General features: G+C 36.7%; 1 protein-coding gene across 2 annotated transcripts; it reads right to left on the minus strand.

The window, feature by feature from the left end:
* Positions 1-462: 462 nt before the first annotated feature.
* On the minus strand, positions 463-22389 carry mtmr9 (myotubularin related protein 9). 2 transcript variants are annotated; one of them, XM_067417075.1, is made up of 11 exons: positions 22326-22389; positions 21584-21789; positions 19021-19129; positions 18772-18897; positions 15934-16107; positions 15428-15645; positions 13834-13995; positions 13259-13400; positions 12250-12470; positions 11149-11300; positions 463-1904 (listed from the first exon to the last, which is right to left on the minus strand). In XM_067417075.1, the coding sequence occupies exons 2-11, from the start codon at positions 21763-21765 to the stop codon at positions 1741-1743; spliced, it is 1650 nt and encodes a 549-aa protein (XP_067273176.1). In that variant the 5' UTR covers positions 21766-21789; positions 22326-22389; the 3' UTR covers positions 463-1740. The 2 variants fall into 2 exon arrangements, with proteins under 2 accessions (XP_067273176.1, XP_067273177.1); XM_067417076.1 differs by having other exon boundaries at positions 21584-21769; positions 22326-22375.
* Between the last annotated feature and the right edge of the window lie 409 nt (positions 22390-22798).

Here is a 22798-nt window from a genome sequence, read left to right on the forward strand (position 1 = left end):
AAATATTGAATAAAATTGCATACAATTATTCTAGAACTTACCAAAATATTTAAAAGGAGAAGGTTACATTAAAGTTTTATATATTTAAAACGTTGCACTATTGAGGACAAAATATTCACTTTCTGCCTAATATATCCCACCCACTAGGTGCCGTGATTAAGAGATTATCAGTGTTATTCACTTCACCTGTCAGTGGACATAATGTCATGCCTGATCGGTCTGAGTAATATATTAAATATTAAAAAACTGTAAAATATTATTATTTAAACTATATATTCTAGAATAGATACCATTTTGTTTGCTTTTTCTTTGAAGCACATGTATCACCGGTAATTATACCTTATCTGTCATTATCACATCACATTATAACTGATAAGATAACTACTGACTACTGGTAATTCATATTTTATTACCATTTATTGTTTTGTAACTTGAATCTTATAAATTCACACCACAAGGATGTACATTAAACAATCTTTTAATGCCCACAGAACATAACGTACTTCAGGAAAACATTTGATCAATATTACATTTTTTTAAAGCAAGGCATGTCACTGTACAGACAATTATACAAATCTTAAGGATGTATGTCAGTTGATGCTACTGAAGTGCCAGAATGAAATAATAAAACATGATTAAATTGTGCACATGTATAAAAATAAAAAAATAACAACAACTGACTCTCTATACCCAGTATCAAAGCATGCCTTAAACTGAAACACATTCATAAATGCAGCCGTCTTTGATGATAACCCACTGGAATAATCAAATGACCTTTATATGCAACAGGAATCATTACAAAATAGATTTAAATATTCACATATTTATGAAACAAACGGTTCTAAAATGGCACAATGAGTGTATATCTAGATTTATTTTGATGTGAAATGATTTGCAAGAGCAGAAAACACCTCCTGTCTAGATGAACATGCTCATATCATTCCTGGAGAACTGGAGGGAATGAAATGCTTTTGTTCAGAACGGAAACTGTAATAATCCCAGTGGGCTTTATTTTTAGATGTTCCCAAACAACGGCTTTGTGTATCCTGAAAATGATCTTCATGTTCACACACACGCACACAAAAAATATTAAAAAAAAAAAAGACTTCTAAAGGTTGTATATTGAGATTTATGACATTATTTTGATTCACAATGTTTAACACAAATTTGTCTTTTTAAACAAAATACTAAATTATTACTCTATACAAATTTGTATATTACCCGTGCACATAACATCTTACATTTGTAAAGCAAACAGTGCCACTTTTGGCAATCTTTTATTCATGTGGCCAGAGTTGTGGATCATGTAAGACTATGTAAACCACCGGCGTTATATTGAAATGATATTTCCTGCATCTCATAGTTGGTCTCTAACTCTTTCCCTTTCAAATTTTCTATTGCACTTTGTGACAAAAGACTAAAAAACTAAAAAATGGCACATCAGCAGTCCCTTTTCTTTGAGAATGTGTAAACCACAGCACCCAGTTTACAATATCTAGTGAAATGACATTTATATAATAACCAGCTTGAACAGTTTAAAGTGTTTACATTGAATAAGCAATATTAGGACGAGTGTGGCATAGTGTTTGACGAAGAAAACTAAAATGATATGCTAATAGAGTAGAATCCATTGGAGGCCAATGAAATATGTTAATGTGCATAAAGTTGAGCAGTGGAATCATAAGTAAAGCGTGCGTACGGTCAGAGCGAGGAGTGTAAATGCACGTGTCTGTTAATGTCCTACGGTGTCTGCAGTGGGTTGTCCTCCGTCTCGAGCTGGGCCAGCTGTCTCCGCAGACTGTTCACTTTGTTCTGCAGCTCCTTGTTGTACTCTATAATATGGACCATCTCCTGGTAGGCCTCATCCAAACACTTTGTGGAGCGATTCCAACGAAGGAATATCCCTACAGAGAAAACAAGACACAATGGGAATGTAAATATCCAAAGTAAATCTGTCACGTGGTCCTGAGATGTGATGATAAAATCTTGGGTCGCTGATTAAATGAACTTTTCTAGGGTTAAAAAATAAAATGAATAAAAAAGTAGGTCAGTTTGATGCTGTTGCATGAGATTCAAAGGCGATGTGTGTACATTTTAGCGGGATCTAGTGGTGAGGTTGCGAATTCCAAACGCCCACCGCTCACCCCTCCCTTTGGAAAAAAATACGGTGGCCGACACAGGACAAAGACGTCGTCCTCTGAGACAGCAGAGCGTAGCTAGCATTTTGAAGAGCAGTTTGTACGTTTAGGACAAAAGTAGAAACTTGAGCCCCTTTCACACTGCAAGTCGGACCCGCAATATTCCCAGAACATTGCCGGGTCGCCTTCTGTGTGAAAGCAACCACGTCCCGGAATTGATTACCGAATTGAACCCGGGTCGGAGACCTAGTAACCCTGCAGTGCCAGAAGAGCTAGTCTGTGTTTTAAACGCAGAGAGTGTTCGTATACAAAAGAAACTAAAATTAAACAAGCAGGATAGTCAGAGGAGTGACTAAACACACAAACATGTTGTCGTGTGTTTGGATTTTGGAGGTATCACACACCCCTAACATGTCAGGAGTGCAGAAACACTATTTGCCCACTTAGCCTGGCTTCCAAATGTTAAATATGTTTTTTTCTTTCATTTAATCTTTTTATATTATATTTTATTAATTTTATATTTCCTTTTACTGAAACACTAAAGAATCAAGATAAATATTGCCTGTAATACAGAAAGAACATGTTATCAGTATGTTTTGGAAGAACATTCTGGTCAGAACTGGAGCTTAATCGGCTCCAACCTTGGAGAAACTTTGTGTCTTTGTATATGTGAAATATTCTAGGTTACAGATCAGTGTTGAGAATGGTGTACAATGGGCACCCTAAGAGATGGGGGGGACTTGTTCTCGGCAAGCTGGCACCTGCTCCAGACCTGGAAGGTCACTATGGGCCTAATTTCGGGGAGAAAGCATCGACAAGAAACACGCTTAGGGACACATGCATCAGATTAACTGACAATGTGTTGAAATTTACCATGACTGTTCATTTTCTCTGAGCCAATTAGAATCAGTATTGCAGTAATGACGTGGATAGACCTTGAAAACAGTATAGCTGTTAGGACAATTGTATGTACGATAAGGTGGGCAACGAGACTGGGAGAGGAAGCGCGGACGACGAACTCATTGTGAGACTTCAAGCTGGCTTTTGCCAATGAAACTGCAAACTATTCTTAAGTAAATTTCTCTTTTAATTAATTAATTACACTCCTGACTTTTGGTCACTACTGTTAACCAGTTAACCACTAACAATATGAATTTGGGATCTGATTGATATGGTAAAAGTGACGTCATCATTCCTCTCTTTACAGTGTGTACAATCGCTGAGCTTTAGGAAGCCTCCAGATGGAACTGAAGTTTATAGTAATGAGCGTTTAGCTTCTGAAATGCGGTGTACGCGGTAGACCAATCACGCCGTCTGGTCAATCAGAGCAAAGTAGCTTGCAGAAAGGAGAGATTTAGAGAGACCGATTCATCCAACGAGTTGTTTGAGAATCAAAAATGTGGTGATGTGCAATGTATATTGAAAGAAAAAAAATGTTACCTTTTATGCATGTAAACCAAAATTAGGAGCCTTTAAATTTGCATGATAGGGGCACTTTAAATATAATACCTTAGAAGAAACACCACAAGCTGATAAAAGAAACATGTAAACTGGTTACATGCAGTCTCCATGACAGATGTTTTTTTTTGTGTAGTTGAGTCACAGTCTTCATCTGCATAATCAAATATTTAAAGGATTAAATACACATTGCACAATACACATTCCTGTCTTGAGCAATTGCATAACAGAACCGGGAACACTTCCCATAACACCTGATGTACTAAGAAGGCATCCACGCTAATATTAGTCTCTCTATCCCAAGGTTACCGTAGTCAGCCAGATCTGGGACGCATCCAGAAAATTACGTTTTATTATGTGAGGAAAGCACACTCTTGTCTCCTGCTCAAATGCACACGCACAGAAAAGTGGCGCACAGAAGTTAATCAGTAAAATAGTGTAGCAACTTAAAAGCAAAAGCTACATGACATTTCTCGCTAGCAAGGAAATAGCGGTGCTGTTCTTGAAGCAGATAAATGTACAGTTTTGCTATTAGTAGAGACGCTGCTGCCGAACACTGTTGAGAGAGACACAGACTGAGGTAATTCACTTATGCCTAAATCACTCTCTCTTTCTATAACTGCATTACTCTGCTATCAAAGGCTCATGCCTCCGTTACTAGCTCTAAAATTACTTTTTGGAATTAGCAACGGAGGCTTGGAATTAGAGCCATAAGAGAGTCCTACACACTAAGTTTTAGTCCTACAACCTAGACGTTTTGAGGACAAAAACCTGAAAAAGGTCTTGAAATACAACATCTGAACAATGTGAGGTGTAATAACCTTAAAAGGGTGGTAAAACATGATTTCACTTTTCTAACTTTAGCCAGTGTGTAGTGTTGCTGTTTGAGCATAAACAACATCTGCAAAGTTACAATGCTCAAAGTTAAGCAAAGGGAGATATTTGCTTTTAAAGAAATCAATTTCTAAAGACTACAGCAAATGGCTGGTTGGGATCTACAGCCTTTTCCTCCAGATTTGCTGACATCACCAGCTACAATATTTACATAAATGACTCCTCCGAGAATATGAAATAAGGGGGACAAGGCCATTTTTTATTGCTGTGGAGAAGAGTAGGCTGGATTGTGCTAGGCGGTTAGCGAATCACAACTAGGGCTGAAACGATTCCTCGAGTTATCGAATTCGAAAAATCATCTGCCTCGATGCTTCGTTTAGTCCATTTAACTAGACACGGATGTCGCAGAAATAATTTTTTTGGTTTAAGGACTCAGAGTATGCACGGATTGCAGTTATATCCGCGGTTCAGGCGGGTAAACATCCCAAAAATTGCAGGTGGATGAGAGAAATCATTAATGTGTTGATTTTAATAAAGACTCGGAACTCATAATGAATGTGTGTTGTTCTTCAACTTTCGTTTTCAGCTCATGTCGAGATCAAAGACCGCAATGCGAGAGAGCGAGCGGCATCAGCACCGGTAATATTACGGTCTCGCAATTTTTAAATGAAGACAACTGTGTGTTGAGCTTCAGGATGCTGAACATTTTGGTTTCATTTGCAGCAGTTTGCGCATCAGCTGAAGAGATACGAGCAACTCCAAACACATGAACGCGATAGAGTCAGCGGCGGCGCCAGGGGGGTCTTGGGGGGTCTCAAGTCCCTCCTAAAAACACCCTGACCCCCCATTTGACCCCCCAACCACCCATTACAATCGGCTAAAACAAATACGCAGGTTACTTTTCTGAACAAGAGCGCTCCTGAGTCAGTGTTTCTCACACTGTTCTTGTGACACACACAAAATACCAGCAGTTCAATAGGAAACACGCATCTCTTAAGCCCCTTTCACACTGCACGTCGGACCCGCAATATTCCCAGAACATTGCCGGGTCGCCTTCTGTGTGAAAGCAACCACGTCCCGGGATTGATTACCGAATTCGACCCGGGTCGGGGACCTAGTAATATTGCGGTATTCGACCCGGGACGAGCGCTGTGTGAACAAAAGCCGAAACTAATGCCGCAACGTGTACGTAGTTATTGTGCGACTCCTAGAGCTTGTTTTTTCAATAATACAACCCTGCAGTGCCAGAAGAGCTAGTCGGTGTTTTAAACGCAGAGTGTTCGAATACAAAAGAAACTAAAATTAAACAAGCAGAAATGTGTGCAAACGGGACACAAGTCGAGACCACGGAGCTCCTTACTATCCGCGCTGAAGCTGAGATCGCTCGCCATTATACGTCACATCAGGATGTCTCGTGTCTGTCAACTCGACCCGGGACCGTTAAGCGCTGTGTGTGAAAGAGCACATATTACGGTATTTCGCTGGCAGTGTGAATGGACCAAATCTAGCGGCCCGGGAACAAATGCCAGGTCGCATTATCCGTGTATTTGGCGGAATCGCAGTGTGAAAGGGGCTTTAAAGGGGCCATACTATATTCCAGCTCTTAAAGGGGCCACACTATATTCCAGCTCTTAAAGGGGCCACACTATATTCCAGCTCTTAAAGGGGCCAGACTATTCCTTACTCGTAGGACCTCCTTCTGGTATGGTACTGTCTGGTACTGGTGAACTCACAGGTCTGCATGACAGCTTTCACATTACCAATTTTTCATACGAACTGTGCCCTGCTCTGAATTAAACTTCCAGTATAAAAACTCCCTTTATTTACATTCTTAAAATGAGAGAAGTGACTGCTTATTCAGAATTTTTAATCTTAGCATTGAGACATGAACAAGTTCTTTGAAAAACATCTGTGAACTTTGATACATGTCTAGTCTTCATGCTCTGATTATGGTTTTACTAATAATAATTGTACATTTGCATAAAACATGCATATTTGTCCATACCCATTGATTAGAGTATTAAAAACGTGAAACATATTAATTTAAGGTACATTTAGAACTGATAAGAATGTGTGATTAAATTGCGATTCAATATTTTAAATTTAAATATTTATAGATTTATATATTTTTAAAAAAAAACTTTTAAAAAAACCATAAGAATTACTGCAACACAGTTTTAACGTCGCTGCGCATTGCGTTCAAGGCTCTGCAACGAACCCGCAAGCTAAAGCTATAGCTTGAAGCTTACATTTTTGTTTTCTCTGACATGGGTGTGGCTATGGCAATTAAAGTTTGAGCATATTGTTTGCAAACTGCAAATTAAAAACAAAGTAGGTGATATGCCGTGTTGTTTTTGTAGTTTAGTAGCAGTGATATGCAGTTATTAGCAGTGCCCACTGTATGTTTTGTTGGTTTTCATGAGAGAGACCCCCCATTGAAATGACCAGGACCCCCCAATCAAAATTTTCTGGAGCCACCACTTGATGAGCTTTGCACATGGATCACCGTCATTGTGATGTGTGTGAAATCTTTAATGAGACTTTATATATACTTGATAATATCTTCAAAATACACCATTTAAATGTTCTCAACGCTAGGTGCAACAAACATCAGAACAAGCTGTAATGAGTGCACGTGTCTGTGAAAGAAAGATACGATCAATTTAATTGATTTGGTCATTTAAACCTCACACATCAATCATATTTATAGCTACTAACAATGACATTACAATTCCATATTACAACTTGTGCAATGTTCAAGCACAAACGAATAATACAACTTTACTTTAATATAACGCTTTTAATTTGACATTACAATTTGCACTTTTTGAAAAGTGTCCTTAAGCAATCCGCCAAGAAACAACCATTTTAATTAATTATTCTATTAATTAATTAAAATTAATGAATTAATATTATATTGTTTGCAAGTATATATTTGAAATATATGGAAGATATAATTACACTAGAAGTCCACATGGATTACTTCTTTTTCAGACTGAAATCTTTGTTTCTGTAAATGAACTTTAAGCAAAGCCATGCCATACCTAAAGGTTATGCATAAGGAAACCTTAAATATACAGTATGACTGGAATCTTCGTCGCCACACCCATGTTTCTGAGCACACGTACAGCTGACAGTTTTTTTTATGATGTCAGCAGCAGAGCACACTGGTCAATACCCACCCAACTGTGAAATGAACATTAGATTAGTTGTTTCTCAAAAGACCTTGATGCTTAAATTCTTTGGGCTCACTGTCCTCCCATACTTTCAATTACAGCTAAATGCAAAGGCTTTTCAAATCCCATATTTTAATATAGCCTACCTTTACAAAAAATTGTTTAAACTAGCTCTTTTTGAGACTACATAATCAGTTAATTTCATAGTTTAGATGACTATTATGCTAAAATGTGGAAAATACTATTAATAAAGAATGAGTAGGTATGTCCCAATGTTTGACTGGTAGTGTATACGAAAGGTCTAAACATATCTGTGAGTTGTTTGAGAACTGCTCATGTGACTGAAAGTGAACCCCCATGGCATTAAACTCCGTGTCTGCTTGGCTGCTTTTTCTGAAAGAGTCCCTTTCACTGCACCTTTAAAATAGAGGCATGACAGGTTCCAGAGGTGAGGACTAAAAAAAAAAGACAAAGAATGGCACAGGGGTCATCGGGTTGAATCATTGTCACACATGAACTGAGTTGCTTCTTTAATGCTTAAAATATCTTAAACATGAAAAGGAGGGCGCGTTTTCCTGAAAGTAATACAAATTTCAATAAGTTAAAAGGATAATTGAATTTAAAATAAATAAATCGGGAAATTTATCTCCAGCGTTCCCACTCTTTCATGAACACCAGAGGACATGTTAAAGTGGACTTTAAAGCAGCTTTTAATTTATATCAAGCAACAATAAAAGTGCTAAAACTTTTTATCAGCCCAATGCATCCCGCCAAATGGCGCCATCAGCCCGTTTCACAGCGCGGTTTCATGACCACCACGTTAAAGAGGACACAAGGCCTCGATAATAGTGCCTATACTGCCCTAACAAAAGCCAGATTTTTAGCAAATAGATATTATTAAAGGAACTGTATGTAAGAAATGTATTTGAATTAATCATAAAATGGCTCTGATAGGTCACTAGACATTCAGAAATCATGTTCATTTTAAATACTTATATCACTGACAACAGTAGTCCGGCCAGGATATTGTCATTTAAAAGCTGTTGTTGCAGCCCTCAACTGATCTTGATCTTGACATGTTGTGTTTTGGCCTGAAGCTCCGCCCTCCACCTATCTACCACCAATCACGAAGTCAGCAGTGTTTCGGTATCAGGGTTGCCAGGTCTGCTCTAGTTACCACAGCAGCAGCTACAAACGCTCCTGCTGATCCTGCAGCCTTGGCAACCTCGAGTCAGGGGGGAGGGGGAGAGGGATACACCGCTCTACAGTCATTGTGAAGTGATTGCAGTACTAGTTTTGGCCATAATCTCACATACACTTCCTTTAATGCGCATCGATACGCATAAAAGGAAAAATGTTATAGATAGTATACATAAAACAGAAATTCTAACGTGTGAGCACGCAAAAAAAGAAGAAAAAATATTTTCCAATATTTCCTTGTAAACACAAAATAAGTTTCTTGTGCGCATGTGAAAGTCTGTGTATTTTTTCTTTTCTTGCAAAGGTCCCTTTAAGGGCTCCGTAAGAAGGTAATTGCTAGGCATTAAAAACATATTTGTTAAATCACAGGGTATCTAAATAGGTTTAAAAAAACAAACAATTATAAAATAAAATTATTAACATTAACATCCAATTAATTATTAACAGTAACATCCTGAACCCTAAAGTGATTGTAAAAATGACAATTTATTTTTCAGTTCATAAAGTACAAGTTGACAAAAACAAGCTTTATAAATAAACAAATAAATAAATTAGTGCTGTCAATACATACAATATTTTACTAATTAACTACTATTGAAAACATTGGAGTTTTTTAAATATATTTTTTAATTATAATAATTTCAGTTTCTCTCCAAATTAATGTAGAAACAACTTAAAGACCGTATATTTTAAATACTTGTAGTAATGGCATCTTTTTATTAATGAAGGCCAGTATGACTGATACTAATACTGCTACTGATATCTCTTCGTTATTGATTTTTTTATAAACTAAACAAATAATAGACATTCAACATTAGAGTATAAATGAAAGCCATACATTTCAACATTTATAAGGCTTTAAAAAACTACTTTTAATTTAAGTGAACTTAAAACAATCTTCAGATAAACTTATTATAATGTCATATTTACCTGTGGCCATCATATATAATCAATAAACAGAAATTGAATAAAGTTATCAAATACCTTTCTTAACTGCATAAATTATAAATGAAATATTGATTAATCCTTATTAAAGCAAAAATTCTCTGTTATCTTTGTTATTTGATTAAAATTAATGACAGACATCACAGCAACTTGCTTATTAGGCTCCTGTCACTAAGATCTGCCGCTGCCGAACATGATGTGGATCTGACACGTTCCATTTTCTCAAAACCAAGTTCATTTAAGGTGTTACTTACCTCATTTAAAAGATGCTCTTATGAGAATACTTGACAAAACATGTTAACAAAAATACGTGACATGTTATTACTTTGTTACGCTACTCAAAGATGATATGAAAACAGATGCTGTTAAATGCGTTAAACTGAAAAAGTTAATTGCAAGTGTTAACACGGTAATTTTGACAGCACTTACTTAAATATGATTAATAAAATCCACATTTAAGCCTTTAAACCATTTTTTACAAAAAGGTATGAGTCACAATTGTTAAAACTATTATATATTTTAATTTAAAATATGACTAATATTAATTTTTTGAAAGCACATTAGCTTCTTATCAATCCACCAGTTTACCTTTACAACACTGCTTGTAAGTGTCACATTGGTCTGAACACGGCAGATGAACTGAATGAAAATGCTAATTCACTCTCTGACAGTAGATGGCACTTATTAAACTGCAGAAATACATTTCTGTGCTGCACTTTATTATGCATTATTTACTGGAACTTTCAGTAACTCTTTTTTTTTGTAGTTCAATACTGAGCCAAGCATCATTTAATTTGCACTTCCCTAATATTGAGCTAGTTAAATAGCTCCATGCCTTTCACGTCATAGGGTCATGCAAAGCTGTTTGCACGTGATCACGATCCACCCGCTTGGCCTAATCCGTGTCTAGAAAACCATCATCTTTGTCTAACACTAAACATAAAAAAAAATACTTTGCAGCACACAACAGATGTGTTCTTCAGATGGAAAACTTGTTAAACATGTTTTTTGAGATATATATAGGTTCATCTACAGCATGTCATGGAAGAATGGTGACATATAGTCATTTCAAAAGACACTGATCTCACAATCCACACGTTCTTTAAGTAATTTGCACATCCAAAGTGTCAAGACAGAAATATAGCTAAAGCACCAAACAACATGTGACTGCCACCTACAGGTTAACTGGGTAAACACATGCTGTTTAATATCACTGTCAATATATTATAACAATCAGAGTTTACAGGGATTCAGTGTGTGTGTGTGTGTGTGTGTGTGTGTGTGTGTGTGTGTGTGTGTGTGTGTGTGTGTGTGTGTGTGTGTGTGTGTGTGTGTGTGTGTGTGTGTGTGTGTGTGTGTGTGTGTGTGTGTGTGTGTGTGTGTGATATGGCACTCACCCTCCCACAGCAGCAGGCTCTGAGGTGCCACAGACGGCCAGATGACCAGGTTATTGGGCTCATACAGCGGGTTGAGAAATCGCTCCAGCTCCTGAGGACGGTTCACCCATGACCACAAGGACACGGTTTTCTGAGAAAGTTGCAGCTTTACCCTGAAACATTACACAGAAAGTACTAAGTTTAAATTTACACCCAAACATTACAGTAAAGTGTATGTTATGAGAAGCCAGACACATCCAGCAATTGCCATATATTATCTCACAATAATCAAACAAAAAGCATTTCACCAATTCTACTCTTCAAGCCTAACCCTAACATTCAAATACATTTTGAGCTGCTTAATCTTACAGAACAAATAGTCAGGAATAATAATAAATCACAAACAAAATTTCATTTTTACTTTCAGTGTAAAGATCCTTTAGTGGAATGGAAAGGTTCTATGGATGTTAAATCTTCTTTGTGGAACCATAGATGCCAATAAAGAACCTTAATATTAAATGTTTAACCAAATTAAACCAGTCCTCTTGAGTCTAAAGTTCAGATTTATGAGATCACATCCCATTCATTGTCATTAAATGCCTGAATCTGGACATTTTGAAATGTGATACCCATTTGAGCAACAAGTGGAAAAAGATTGCACAACACATCTACCAATACATCCTGTTCAGAATAAGAAACGAACACAAAAGGGTCAAGGCCAGCTACAAGTTGACCTCTGCTGACGTAGAAGTGTTGACGGAAGGGGTCATGACCTCTGCTCTTGAACATATCTTTCCATACGGATAGAATTACAACCTGCCAACTTAAATGTGTAACAGAGTCCACATTCAAACGTCAAGTGCAAAATACGGCCCTATCCTGTATGCCAACCCTAGCAGTTGTCTTCCAAATCCACACTTTGGAGATGAAAATGACGCACAGGTTGTTGGGTTACCTTCAGAATGATAAAATGAGCTTGGCATTTGGGACTGGGCCTGTGCCGCCTAGTTAGAAATTAGTGGTGATGTATCTAGGATTGTAGAAACAAACTGAAGGCTGATGTGATGTGATAGAGGAAATCAGATAGCATGTGAGATTCTGTAAACTGAGGGTAACACAAACCTTTCAGCCACTCTGTTTCCAAGGAAAGTGCCAAACTGTGAGGCATATGCATGCTCGAAGAGCATGATCAGGAAATTCTCATTGAACTGGAAGGAGCAGGGGAACTGCCGCAGGATCTGCCACACACAATCCAGGAAGAGCAGGAACACGGGCGCTTCACTTCGGGGCTTCCCGTTTGAGTATGCAGACTGCGCACAGCGCTGCTGGAATGGGTGACCAGCCTGGAGGTAAAGGTTACAGGGTCATAGGTTAATCTTCACTCCCTAGTTCCCTGTTAATCAGTGCATCATCAAATTCAGCTCCAGCAAGGGTGTTGATTCTCTTCACGCTGACACGACCCTATATACGACGTTTCATACGGTGACATTATGAAATAAGCACGTATAGCAAGAAATAAACATAGAAATAAACAAGCACAATGGCTTTCAGACGTTAAATAAATATAATAAAATAAATGCAGACATACATACAAGTTTGGGGTCGGTAGTTTTTTTTTTTTTTTTTTTTACAAATAAGACTCTTATATTCTACATACTCTTTATATAAATTTATACTCTTATACATTAAGAATCTTATACTCATGCCAAGGCTGCATTTATTTAAAAAACAACAACAAAAACAGTAAAACTAGTCATATTTTGAAATACGACTACTGCAATAAATAATAATAAAAAACGTTTCTATATTTTATTTTTTTAAATATATTTTAAAATGTAATTATTCCAGTGATGGCAATGCTTATTTTTCAGCATCATTGCTCCAGTCGAACAGATGCCTATATATATTTAAGACAGAATATACATTTACACTTGTGCTCATCCTCTGATGCCCTATGAGAATCATTCTAGTGTGTAAATATAGTGCACAGCCAATAATCGATTGTATTTTTTCAGTGGAATTTCGATGGAGAGAGCTGGAATGATGGGGACAGAAATGGCCGACCCCTGAGGAACTAAGGAGTAGATTGAGAAAAATCAGGCACATTTGAGTAAGAGTTATCCTCTCTCACCTGTAACCACTCTCGCTCAATCAGCGTCTCAAAGCCACGGATGGTTCTGCATGCTGGATCGAGGATGATCTGGGCGAGAGACGTCACCTGCAGTGTTGAATCAGTGCCCTCCGTGCCATGAACCAAAACTGACGCCCCTTCCCTAGAAATTACAACAAATAACACACATTACACATTATAAAAATGACCTAAGAGAGAAAAGAAAAACACTTTATTTTTGGGACGTTATGTACTTCCTATTATCCCAGTTTGAGATTATTTAGCACACTCATAGTGCTACAAACCTGATAATGAACTGCATGCCAAAAACAGCGTTTAAAACAGCAGTACCAGGATGGTATGAGCATAATGATGATTACAGCATGACAACAGCAGTAATTATCACCACAACAAGCTTTGCAACAAATGTGTTGAGAAACAGGGCGACAGCAGCTTTTGTAATTAACTTAGAATAGAGCTAAAACAGTAATTAACACAGCTGCACAGTATGGCATAAGCAGATCTGTCTGTGGTGTAATGGGTCTGAGTGTGTGTGTTTAAGAGACAGGAACAGACAGACGTGTTAACAGATGTACCTGTCAATGCATTGTGCGGCCAGGCAGGCCGTGGTGAGGATTTCCTTGACATGACTCTGCCAGTTGGAGGCTTCAAGTTTACTGAGCCAGCGGTCCATGCTGTGAGACTGATCATTGCACGCCTCCACCAGCTTTATAAGACTCTCCTGCAGAACATTAGACCTGTGGGAGAACAGCTGTCAAATTATAGTCCCAGTTACAGAACTCATTTATGCAGCTGTGTTTGCCTGTTTCCAAACGATATGCTTCAGCTTTGGATTAGCATTTTAGCTACAATAGATGTGTATTTTCAGGTATATACCGTTACGATTTTAATTTATATTTGTTACATTTGGGCCCATTTTACAGCTGGAGTTACACCGTCATCCTGACTTCAACTAGAAAGTTGTGTGTGCATTCACGCCTTTTGTTTTGTGCAAATGCAAGTTGTAATATTGTGTTTATTTTGTGTAGACTTATATATAACTCATATAGGATGCCTTTAGTTAAGAATTAGAGCGGCAGCAAAGTGCGCCGGTGATCAGCTTCAGTTCATGCAGCTCAAAAAGCAATGCACTACTAATAATGACTATGAGTGGGACTGTCATATTACATAACATACAAATAATTCACTATGTTTTATTACAATATTGCTCTCTTTATTGTTTAGTTACCCGTCTCTTCACGTTGCTCCAGGAAGAGTGGGTCCACAACAGTCACACATTATGAATAGCACCTAACTTAGTTCAAGTTCACTTGTGCATTCTTGTAATTTTGTGCAGAATTTGTAATATTATTATGTTTATCTTCTATACATCTGATTAATCTTATATATGCAACTTTGCTTGCAAATAAAAGCTAGTGACATGAGAAAGTAAATCGACATGTTCATGCAGCTGTCAGAAACCAACGCATACGATTTTACTTCTTTTTTATTGTCACTGTAACATTAAAGGTGCAGTGTGTAAATTTTAGCGGCATCTAGCAGTGAGGTTGTGAATTTATTTTGTTCATTAAACTAAATTGTTATTTGTAAAAACTGCTCAATATAGTTGTGTCCAACCACTTGACCCCTCTTTTTTAAAGTAAATTCAACATGTCATTTTTTGAGTGTGCTGAATGAAAACAAACAAAATATTCCCAAGTTAAAAACTATCGGCTGGTAATCAGTTATTGGTTCAACCTAGTTATGGTAATCGGTAAAATCCATAAATCTACCTCTAGTTGATGGAATTGGTTACATGTTTGTGACAGTATGAATGGGTGGTTTCAAACCAAGTTTTTGAGACTGTCTTTGGTACACTGCAATTTTAAAGAGAAATTTGCACATGGTTTGTCCTAATAAAAACACCACATAGACAAATACATTTTTACCACATTGAGTCTTTTAGCACAAATCTCAAAATAAATTACATTTTTCATACTGTACATTATAATGTTGTGATGTCTAAATTTTCTTCTAACATTTAAAACTATTGATTTTAAATTTATTTGGATAAAATAGTATTACATCTTAATATCGGTCATAACATGAAAGTGATTTTCAGCCAGAATATTAATATTGTGCATCTCTACTTATGCAGTTAGTTCTTAGGCTCTGTGAGGATACACACACCTCTCAATGGCTTTATGGATCCTCCTCCACTGCGGGTAGTTGGCTTCCTGTTCGAATCCTCCTCCGCGAGCTTTAGCCTGCTGCGCTACAGCTATAGTGCGTGTGTCGATGATGTAACCACGCTTCCCTGCGCAAAGCGTGGCGTTGATCAGTTTCTCGTCTTCTTTGCAGCGCCGCCCATTGGTTCCCGTTAGTGGCTGCGCTGCTCGCATCATCACCTGTGGACATTGTGATCAGGGTCTTTTTTTATGTATACAGATGCGACATAATGACACAAAGACTTTTGTCATTATGTCACATCTGTATACACAACATTTCTTGCGAAACCAACAGTGCCACTCAAATTATAACACATTATTACAAGATTACTGTTCTGAATCGGGCTAAGGAGATCGCTGGTTATGTACTTGCTCCAAAATGTATTTTGGATAACTTTTAACCAAAACTGCAGCTTTAAATAGATCAACATTTTTAAACAACATTTTGTAAACAAGTGCATTTCTAACCATGCCATTTTTCTTGTGGTAGTAACTCAGCATAGGGAAACGTCCACCGTGCCGGAAGGAAGCAGCTTTGCAGAGACTTTCATCATCGATGTCTTTAGGCACGGTCAACAGGGACGGGTACGAGGGGCACACGCTGAAGTCTTTATTGACCTCACTCAGTCTCCATTCATCTGTCTGAGAGAGGAATACAGAACTCAATTAAGAGTTCCTTTAAATGGAAAGAACTAAAACTAAACCTTTCATGAATGTATTGTTACATTCCAATTGTAAACTAATAGGGGTTTAGAAAGAATAAGCTGACACACACTATTGTACCGTTCACAAGTTTAAACTCTCTTAGATTTAGTTTTTGAAATAAATTAATATTTTTATTTAACAAGAATACATTTAATTTATCAAGAGTGACAAACATTTATAATGTTACAATGATTCTATTTTAAATAAATCCTATTCTTTTGAACAACTGAATTTATAAAAGAAACCTTAAAACAATTTAAAAGTTTCCGGTAGAATATTAACCAGCACAGGTTTTTAACATTAAAGGTCCCGTTCTTTGAAATTCTTTCAAACTTTAGTTAGTGTGTAATGTTGCTGTTAGAGCATAGATAATACCTGTAAAATTATAAAGCTCAAAGTTCAATGCCAAGCGAGATATTTTATTTAACAGAAGTTCCCTTTCAAAGCCTACTGCGAACGGCCGGTTTGGACTACAGTAGGAAGTGTGCAGGGATGTAATGACGTCACTAGAACCGTTTGTTGACTAACCCTCCGCCCACAAGAACACGCAAAAAAAGGGGGCGTGGTCTTGTTGCTCTCCCACGTGGAGAAGAGCGCACATTCAGCGCTTGCATCTCCCCGTTATGGTAAGAGGCAGGACCTTTCCGGGCAAAGTGCGCTAAGCTGCTGTCCAATCACAACACTGGAAGCGCTGGCCCAATCAGAACTAGTTACGTATTTCTGAAGAAGGGACTTCATAGAACAAGGAAGTCATCAGGCCGTTTTTAGGACAGAGGAAACAGCGCTGTACAGAAACGTAAATTGTGTGAAAAATACTGTTTTTTTACACGCGAAACATGAACTCATGTTATATTGCACACTGTAAACATAATCAAAACTTCGAAAACACACGAAGAATGGGACCTTTAATAAAAAAAATATATATATATTTCTTGAGCAGCAAATCATCATATTAGAATGATTTCTGAGGGACCATGTGACACTGAAGACTGGAGTAATGATGATGAAAATTCAACTGCATCACAGGAATAGATTACATTTTACAATCAGTTCTCTTTTAAAACAGTTAATTTAATTTTAATTTCAATTTGTGACCCTGGACCACAAAACCAGTCATAAGTCGCACGGGTACATTTGTGGCAATAGTTAACAATACATTGTATGGGTCAAAATTATTTATATTTTTTTAATGCCAAAAATTATTAGGAAAAGTAAAGATCATATTCCATGAAGATATTTAGTAAATATCCTACCATAAATAAATATATCAAAAATGTATTATTATTAGAAATATGCATCGCTAAGGACTTACCACTTTAACTTTAAATTTTTCTCAGTATTTAGATTTTTTTTGCACCCTCAGATTCCAGATTATCAAATAGTTATTTATTTATGGTATATACATTTCAATTTCTAAAAAATTTACCTTCACAAATTTTTTTGGTCCAGGGTCACATTTCACACTGTTTTGTAGTTTGTGTTTCTTTGCTACCTCTGGCTTGCTTAGTTGGGACACTGTTCACATAGTAAAGACTGCAGCAGCACTTCAGGGTTCTACGTCAGAACACCGGTTTACCATTAGCCGACGCTGTTCATGAGAGCACAACGATGCATGTGTGTGATGCAGACGCAGGAGCTGGCCAATAATGAGCCGGCGTTCTGACGTAGAACCCGGAAGTGCTGCACTGTCTTTACTGTGTGAACAGCATAGGAGAATGATGTGGAAGAGATTATCGTTATTTTTGTATTCTTGACCATTCATAAAATTAAAGGATGAACCACTCAAGTCACATGGACTATTTTTGTCTTTACTACATTGCTGAGCCTTGAGAATTGCAGTGACGTTGCTGCCTCCTGCCTATGGGAGGAACAGAAATCTCTCGGATTTCGTTAAAAATATCTACATTTTTTGTTCTGAAGATAAACTACGGTCTTACAGGTTTAGATGTCGCGAGGGTGAGTAATTAATGACAAAGTTTTCATTTTTGGGTGAACTAACCCTTTAATATTCAACAATTTTATTGATTTGACTGCACTGACACTATTTGATGTGACCTGAACTAAACTGGATGACAACAGCGCTGATTTTTTTGGAGAACTGCTCTATAGATGAAGATAAACTAATTTTATAATTGTTGATCTATACAACAAAACTGAATAAAGATTGAACTGATTTCAGCTGAACAATGATGCTACTGTTTGCATTATTGAATAATTTTCCTGTTATCATTGTAAAGCTGCTTTGAAACAATCTGTATTGTTTAAAGTGCTATAAAAATAAAAGTTACGTAACTAAAGGACTTTTTAGTTTTACTCAAAATTATATTAAAATTTTTTTTTTTTATATATATATATATATATATATATATATATATATATATATATATATAGACCCCTAACTTTTGAACAGTAGTGTATGTGAAATACTAGCTGTATTATTTATATTAAAACTGAATTTCAGAACATGCAGTCATAAGTATTTGTTCCCTGGCTTCCCATAGAGAACAATCTGAAAAATGAACAATGATACACTGAGAAAAACGTATCACAATTTTTTTTTGATGACCTCAGTGTCAAGGTTTCCAGGGATAAAAACAATACCATAGACTCCAGATCTTTGAAAGCCTCCTCTGGTATAAACAACTGCCATCCATCCTCAATGACCTCAAACAGAGGACGATAGAAGAAGGGATACATCAGGGACACCGAGTCCAGCGTGGACAGAGCCTGAAAGATCAACCATCAACCAACATGAACACTAACAGCATAAACTGAGAAATTAGTAGATCCTCAGGTTATTATTTGTTCATTATTATTCTGCTTTATGAGTGAGTAACAATGCAGTCGTACCTCAATTGAGCTGGCAATATTAAGACACTCCTCCATGCCAGGTATGTCCAGCTGAATCACTCGCAGGTCTTTACACTTTACAATAATGGTTCCTAGGGATCCGACAAACCTGAAACATCGGATGACAAATGAAACAAAAGCGGAACGGAACCGCACTACTCTTTCGAGCAGCGCTGCACGGAGCGTTTATTAGTTCGGAGGAATACAGCTCAGCTGACATGGAGACCAGGAGAAACATTTTGAGACCTTCAGGGGTTTCAGTCCATAAATCATAAACATTCACCATGGATTATTGTTAATGTAGTAACAACGTGTGGTATTGTGGATTAAATAGTCTAAATGTTTTTTTTTTTTTTTTTTACATTATTCATCTCAGGGTTCATACAACCTTTTGAAAGTGAAACTCAAGCAAGAGTTTAGCACTTTTTTCAGCACTTTAAAGCTATAAATAACAACCAATATTAATATTATTATATTATTTTAAGTGTGATAATCTGTAAAACTAAAAGTATAAAGGTGTAGGCCACATTATGGCAAAAAAAAAACACATGAAATTACCACTATAACAGTAGGTGGTGGCATAGGAGCACTTATTGACTTATTAGACATTTCCACTCCTTAACTCTTTCCCCACCAGCATTTTAGGGTTTTTGACCAGTTTTACAAAAATGTAATAGCCCATAGAATATGTTTTATGAATATCTGAACACGCAATATATCAAAATAATGAGCTGATCCTCTTCTATTAAAAAAAAGTACAAAACGTTTTATTCAATCTTCATGAATTCCTTTTTTTTATCAAAACTTGAATATAGGTTATGAATAAAATCACATTTTTGTGAAAGACTGTATCCAGATCAGATTGAGAACGATTAACAAACACAGATGGAGTAGATTGAGTCCATCAGCACGCCTAATGCTTGCACATTCCTGTAGCTCATCCTGGGTCCACATTTCATTCAGTAACATTACGTAGTTTTGATTTATATGATGTTTAATGTTAATGATCATGTTATTTTTCATATAAATCTGTTTACATATGATCGCTTGTTTTACTGCGTCTTCCTCACGTGCTTTGATCAGGAGATTCAGTACTCATTCCGTTCCAAAAAAGGAACAGGAAGCGTTTTCTCACAAATAATTAAAAAAATTCTGTGTTTGGCGGGGAAAGTGTTAGTGGAAAAAGTAGGAAGTCAAAGTCTCATGAAAAACTTTTTTTTCTTTTAACTGTGACTGAATTACACAGAAAAGGTCTCATTCTTTGCGTGTTTTCGAAGCTTTGATTATGTTTACAGTGTGCAATATAACATGAGTTCATGTTTTGCGTGTAAAAAAAAAACTGTATTTTTCACACAATTTACTTATCTGTACAGCGCTGTTTCCTCTGTCCTAAAAACGGCCTGATGATTTCCTTGTTCTATGAAGTCCCTCCTTCAGAAATACGTAACGAGTTCTGATTGGGCCAGCGCCGCCTCTTACCATAACGGGGAGATGCAAGCACTGAATGCGCGCTCTTCTCCAAATGAGGGAGCAACAAGACCACACACCCTATTTTGCGTGTTCTTGTGGGCGGAGGGTTAGTCTACAAACGGTTCTAGTGACGTCATTACATCCCTGCACTTCCTGCTGTAGTCCAAACCGGCCGTTCGCTGTAGGCTTTGAAAGGGAACTTCTGTTAAATAAAATATCTCGCTTGGCATTGAACTTTGAGCTTTATACTTTGACAGGTATTATTTATGCTCTAACAGCAACATTACACACTAACTAAAGTTTGAAAGATGGAATCACGAAGAACGGGAACTTTAATGAGTGTTCATTTTAGTTCAGTATGCTACTATAGAAGAACAATAGTACATTTAATAAGAGTGGAATATAAAAATCTTCCTTATAAAAGCTTCACTGTTAAATTTCCAATACATGAACATGTATTATTAGTAACTGCAATAATAATTCTTATTAACAAAAAGAAAACCAATAGTAATTTTATGATTAAATTAACTTTAAGATAAATTTCCCTCCAACGCTACTAAAACAGGCGGTTTTAGGAAAATTTTAGTCAAACACTGCTCTCAAATGTTAGTCTGGAGCCCTGGTATATCCAAACAGTTGCTTGCCTGTCTAATAAAATACATACTATATTAAAGCGCCTTTGGTATGTACATGGTTTCTATGAAAATCAAGGGTATCACGGATATGACATCATTGACAGGCAACAAGAAACGTCCTTAACACTGGGGGTTTCTCTGGATAATCTGTGTACAAAGGTCGACAAAATAGGCTATAACATTGTTCTAGTGCTTTTTGGATATATATGTATTTTTAAAATCTTACATATTGTGCCTTTAATATAATATATGATATGTTTGTTAGTCTTTGATGAATATAAAATTCAAATGAGCCTCATTTATTTGAAATAGATGTATTTACTGTCACGTATAACCATGTTTAATGCACCCTTGACATAGTGTTTTGAACGGAAGTGAAATAATATTAAAAATGCTATGCCATTTTTACTAGTCATGTCAGATTTTGTACCCACAACCTTTCAGTATGTCAGTTGTACCTTTTCTCAATGGAGTCAATGTTGGTATGAAGCAGCCAGAGCTCCTCGGTGTTATCCTGGCGAGAGGACAAAATGAGGTGATGTCCCGTCAGACACAGAGTTCCCTCTACAGTGGGCATGAAGGGTCGGTGGAGGACAACCCCATCCACACGAGGGGTTTTGATCAGCTCAGCAAACTCCATGATGCTTTGAGAGGCACAAGAAAGCTGGGAGAGTCAACGGGACATGAAACATTAAGTGACGAATACTGTGATGCACTCATTACTTAGTATCGTTTTTAGCTCTGTTAGTGTGATTTGTATTTATTTGGGTGGTAACATTAATTTATGTAGCTACGCGATGTATGTGCTATTGATAGGTTTGCTATAATGTTGCAGAGGTGGATTTGTTGATCTGCTGGAGGCTGCAAAACAAGCCGCAATTAAGCAAAGATACAGCAGTAAGAAAATACCACATTCGTCCGTTTTACTTGAATGAGCATAAATCTCACATATGCGTGTCTTTATAAACAATTATCGTAACATATTCAATGTATCTGTTCAAATTTCTCTCAGCTCGCTGTGTCATCACTGAAATGATAACAGACGGGATTTGCAGACTTCGAGTCGCTCGTAAAGACTGTTCAAAAGGCACACGACAGAAAACAATGTGTACAATGCAATGCAACTTGTCCAGAACAAAATGTGCATTACAAACATATATTTAGAATAGATGACTGCGGTAACAACAACATTCTTCTCACCTGACACCTCCACTTCCTTGTCTTCCACTCCTTTGTTGGATTTGACGGCAGACGGCAAGCAATTTTGAAGCAATATCGCCGCCTAACGCGAGGGAGAACGAGAACATGGGCTATGATAATACTATTCTGACTACAAATATAAACATTTGAGTGATTATTTAGATTCAAGATTCATATCTTTAGATTCATATCTTATTCAAGATATTTTATAAACCACACTGAAATTATATATATATATATATATATATATATATATATATATATATATATATATATATATATATATATATATATATATATATATATATATATATATATATATATATATATATATATATATATATATATATATATATATATATATATATATAATTTCAGTGTGGTTTATAAAATATCTTGAATTCACCACTCATATAATATTATAAACTTGATTCCAAAAAAAGTTGGGAAGTTGGGACACTGTAGGCTACAAG

Source organism: Pseudorasbora parva, chromosome 15 (assembly GCF_024679245.1).
Source record: "Pseudorasbora parva isolate DD20220531a chromosome 15, ASM2467924v1, whole genome shotgun sequence".
In the NCBI taxonomy this organism is placed as follows: Eukaryota; Metazoa; Chordata; class Actinopteri; order Cypriniformes; family Gobionidae; genus Pseudorasbora; species Pseudorasbora parva.

Bases quoted from the DNA above. Each gene is read 5' to 3' on its own strand.
- mtmr9 (XM_067417075.1), bottom strand. From the start codon at position 21,765: ATGGAGTTTGCTGAGCTGATCAAAACCCCTCGTGTGGATGGGGTTGTC. The intron at 16,108-18,771 runs GTATTGTTTTTA...TTCCTCTCTCAG, and splicing joins TCAAAGATCTGGAGTCTATG to ACAGATGAATGGAGACTGAG. The intron at 13,401-13,833 runs GTACATCTGTTA...TGTAATTTCTAG, and splicing joins GCCGCACAATGCATTGACAG to GGAAGGGGCGTCAGTTTTGG.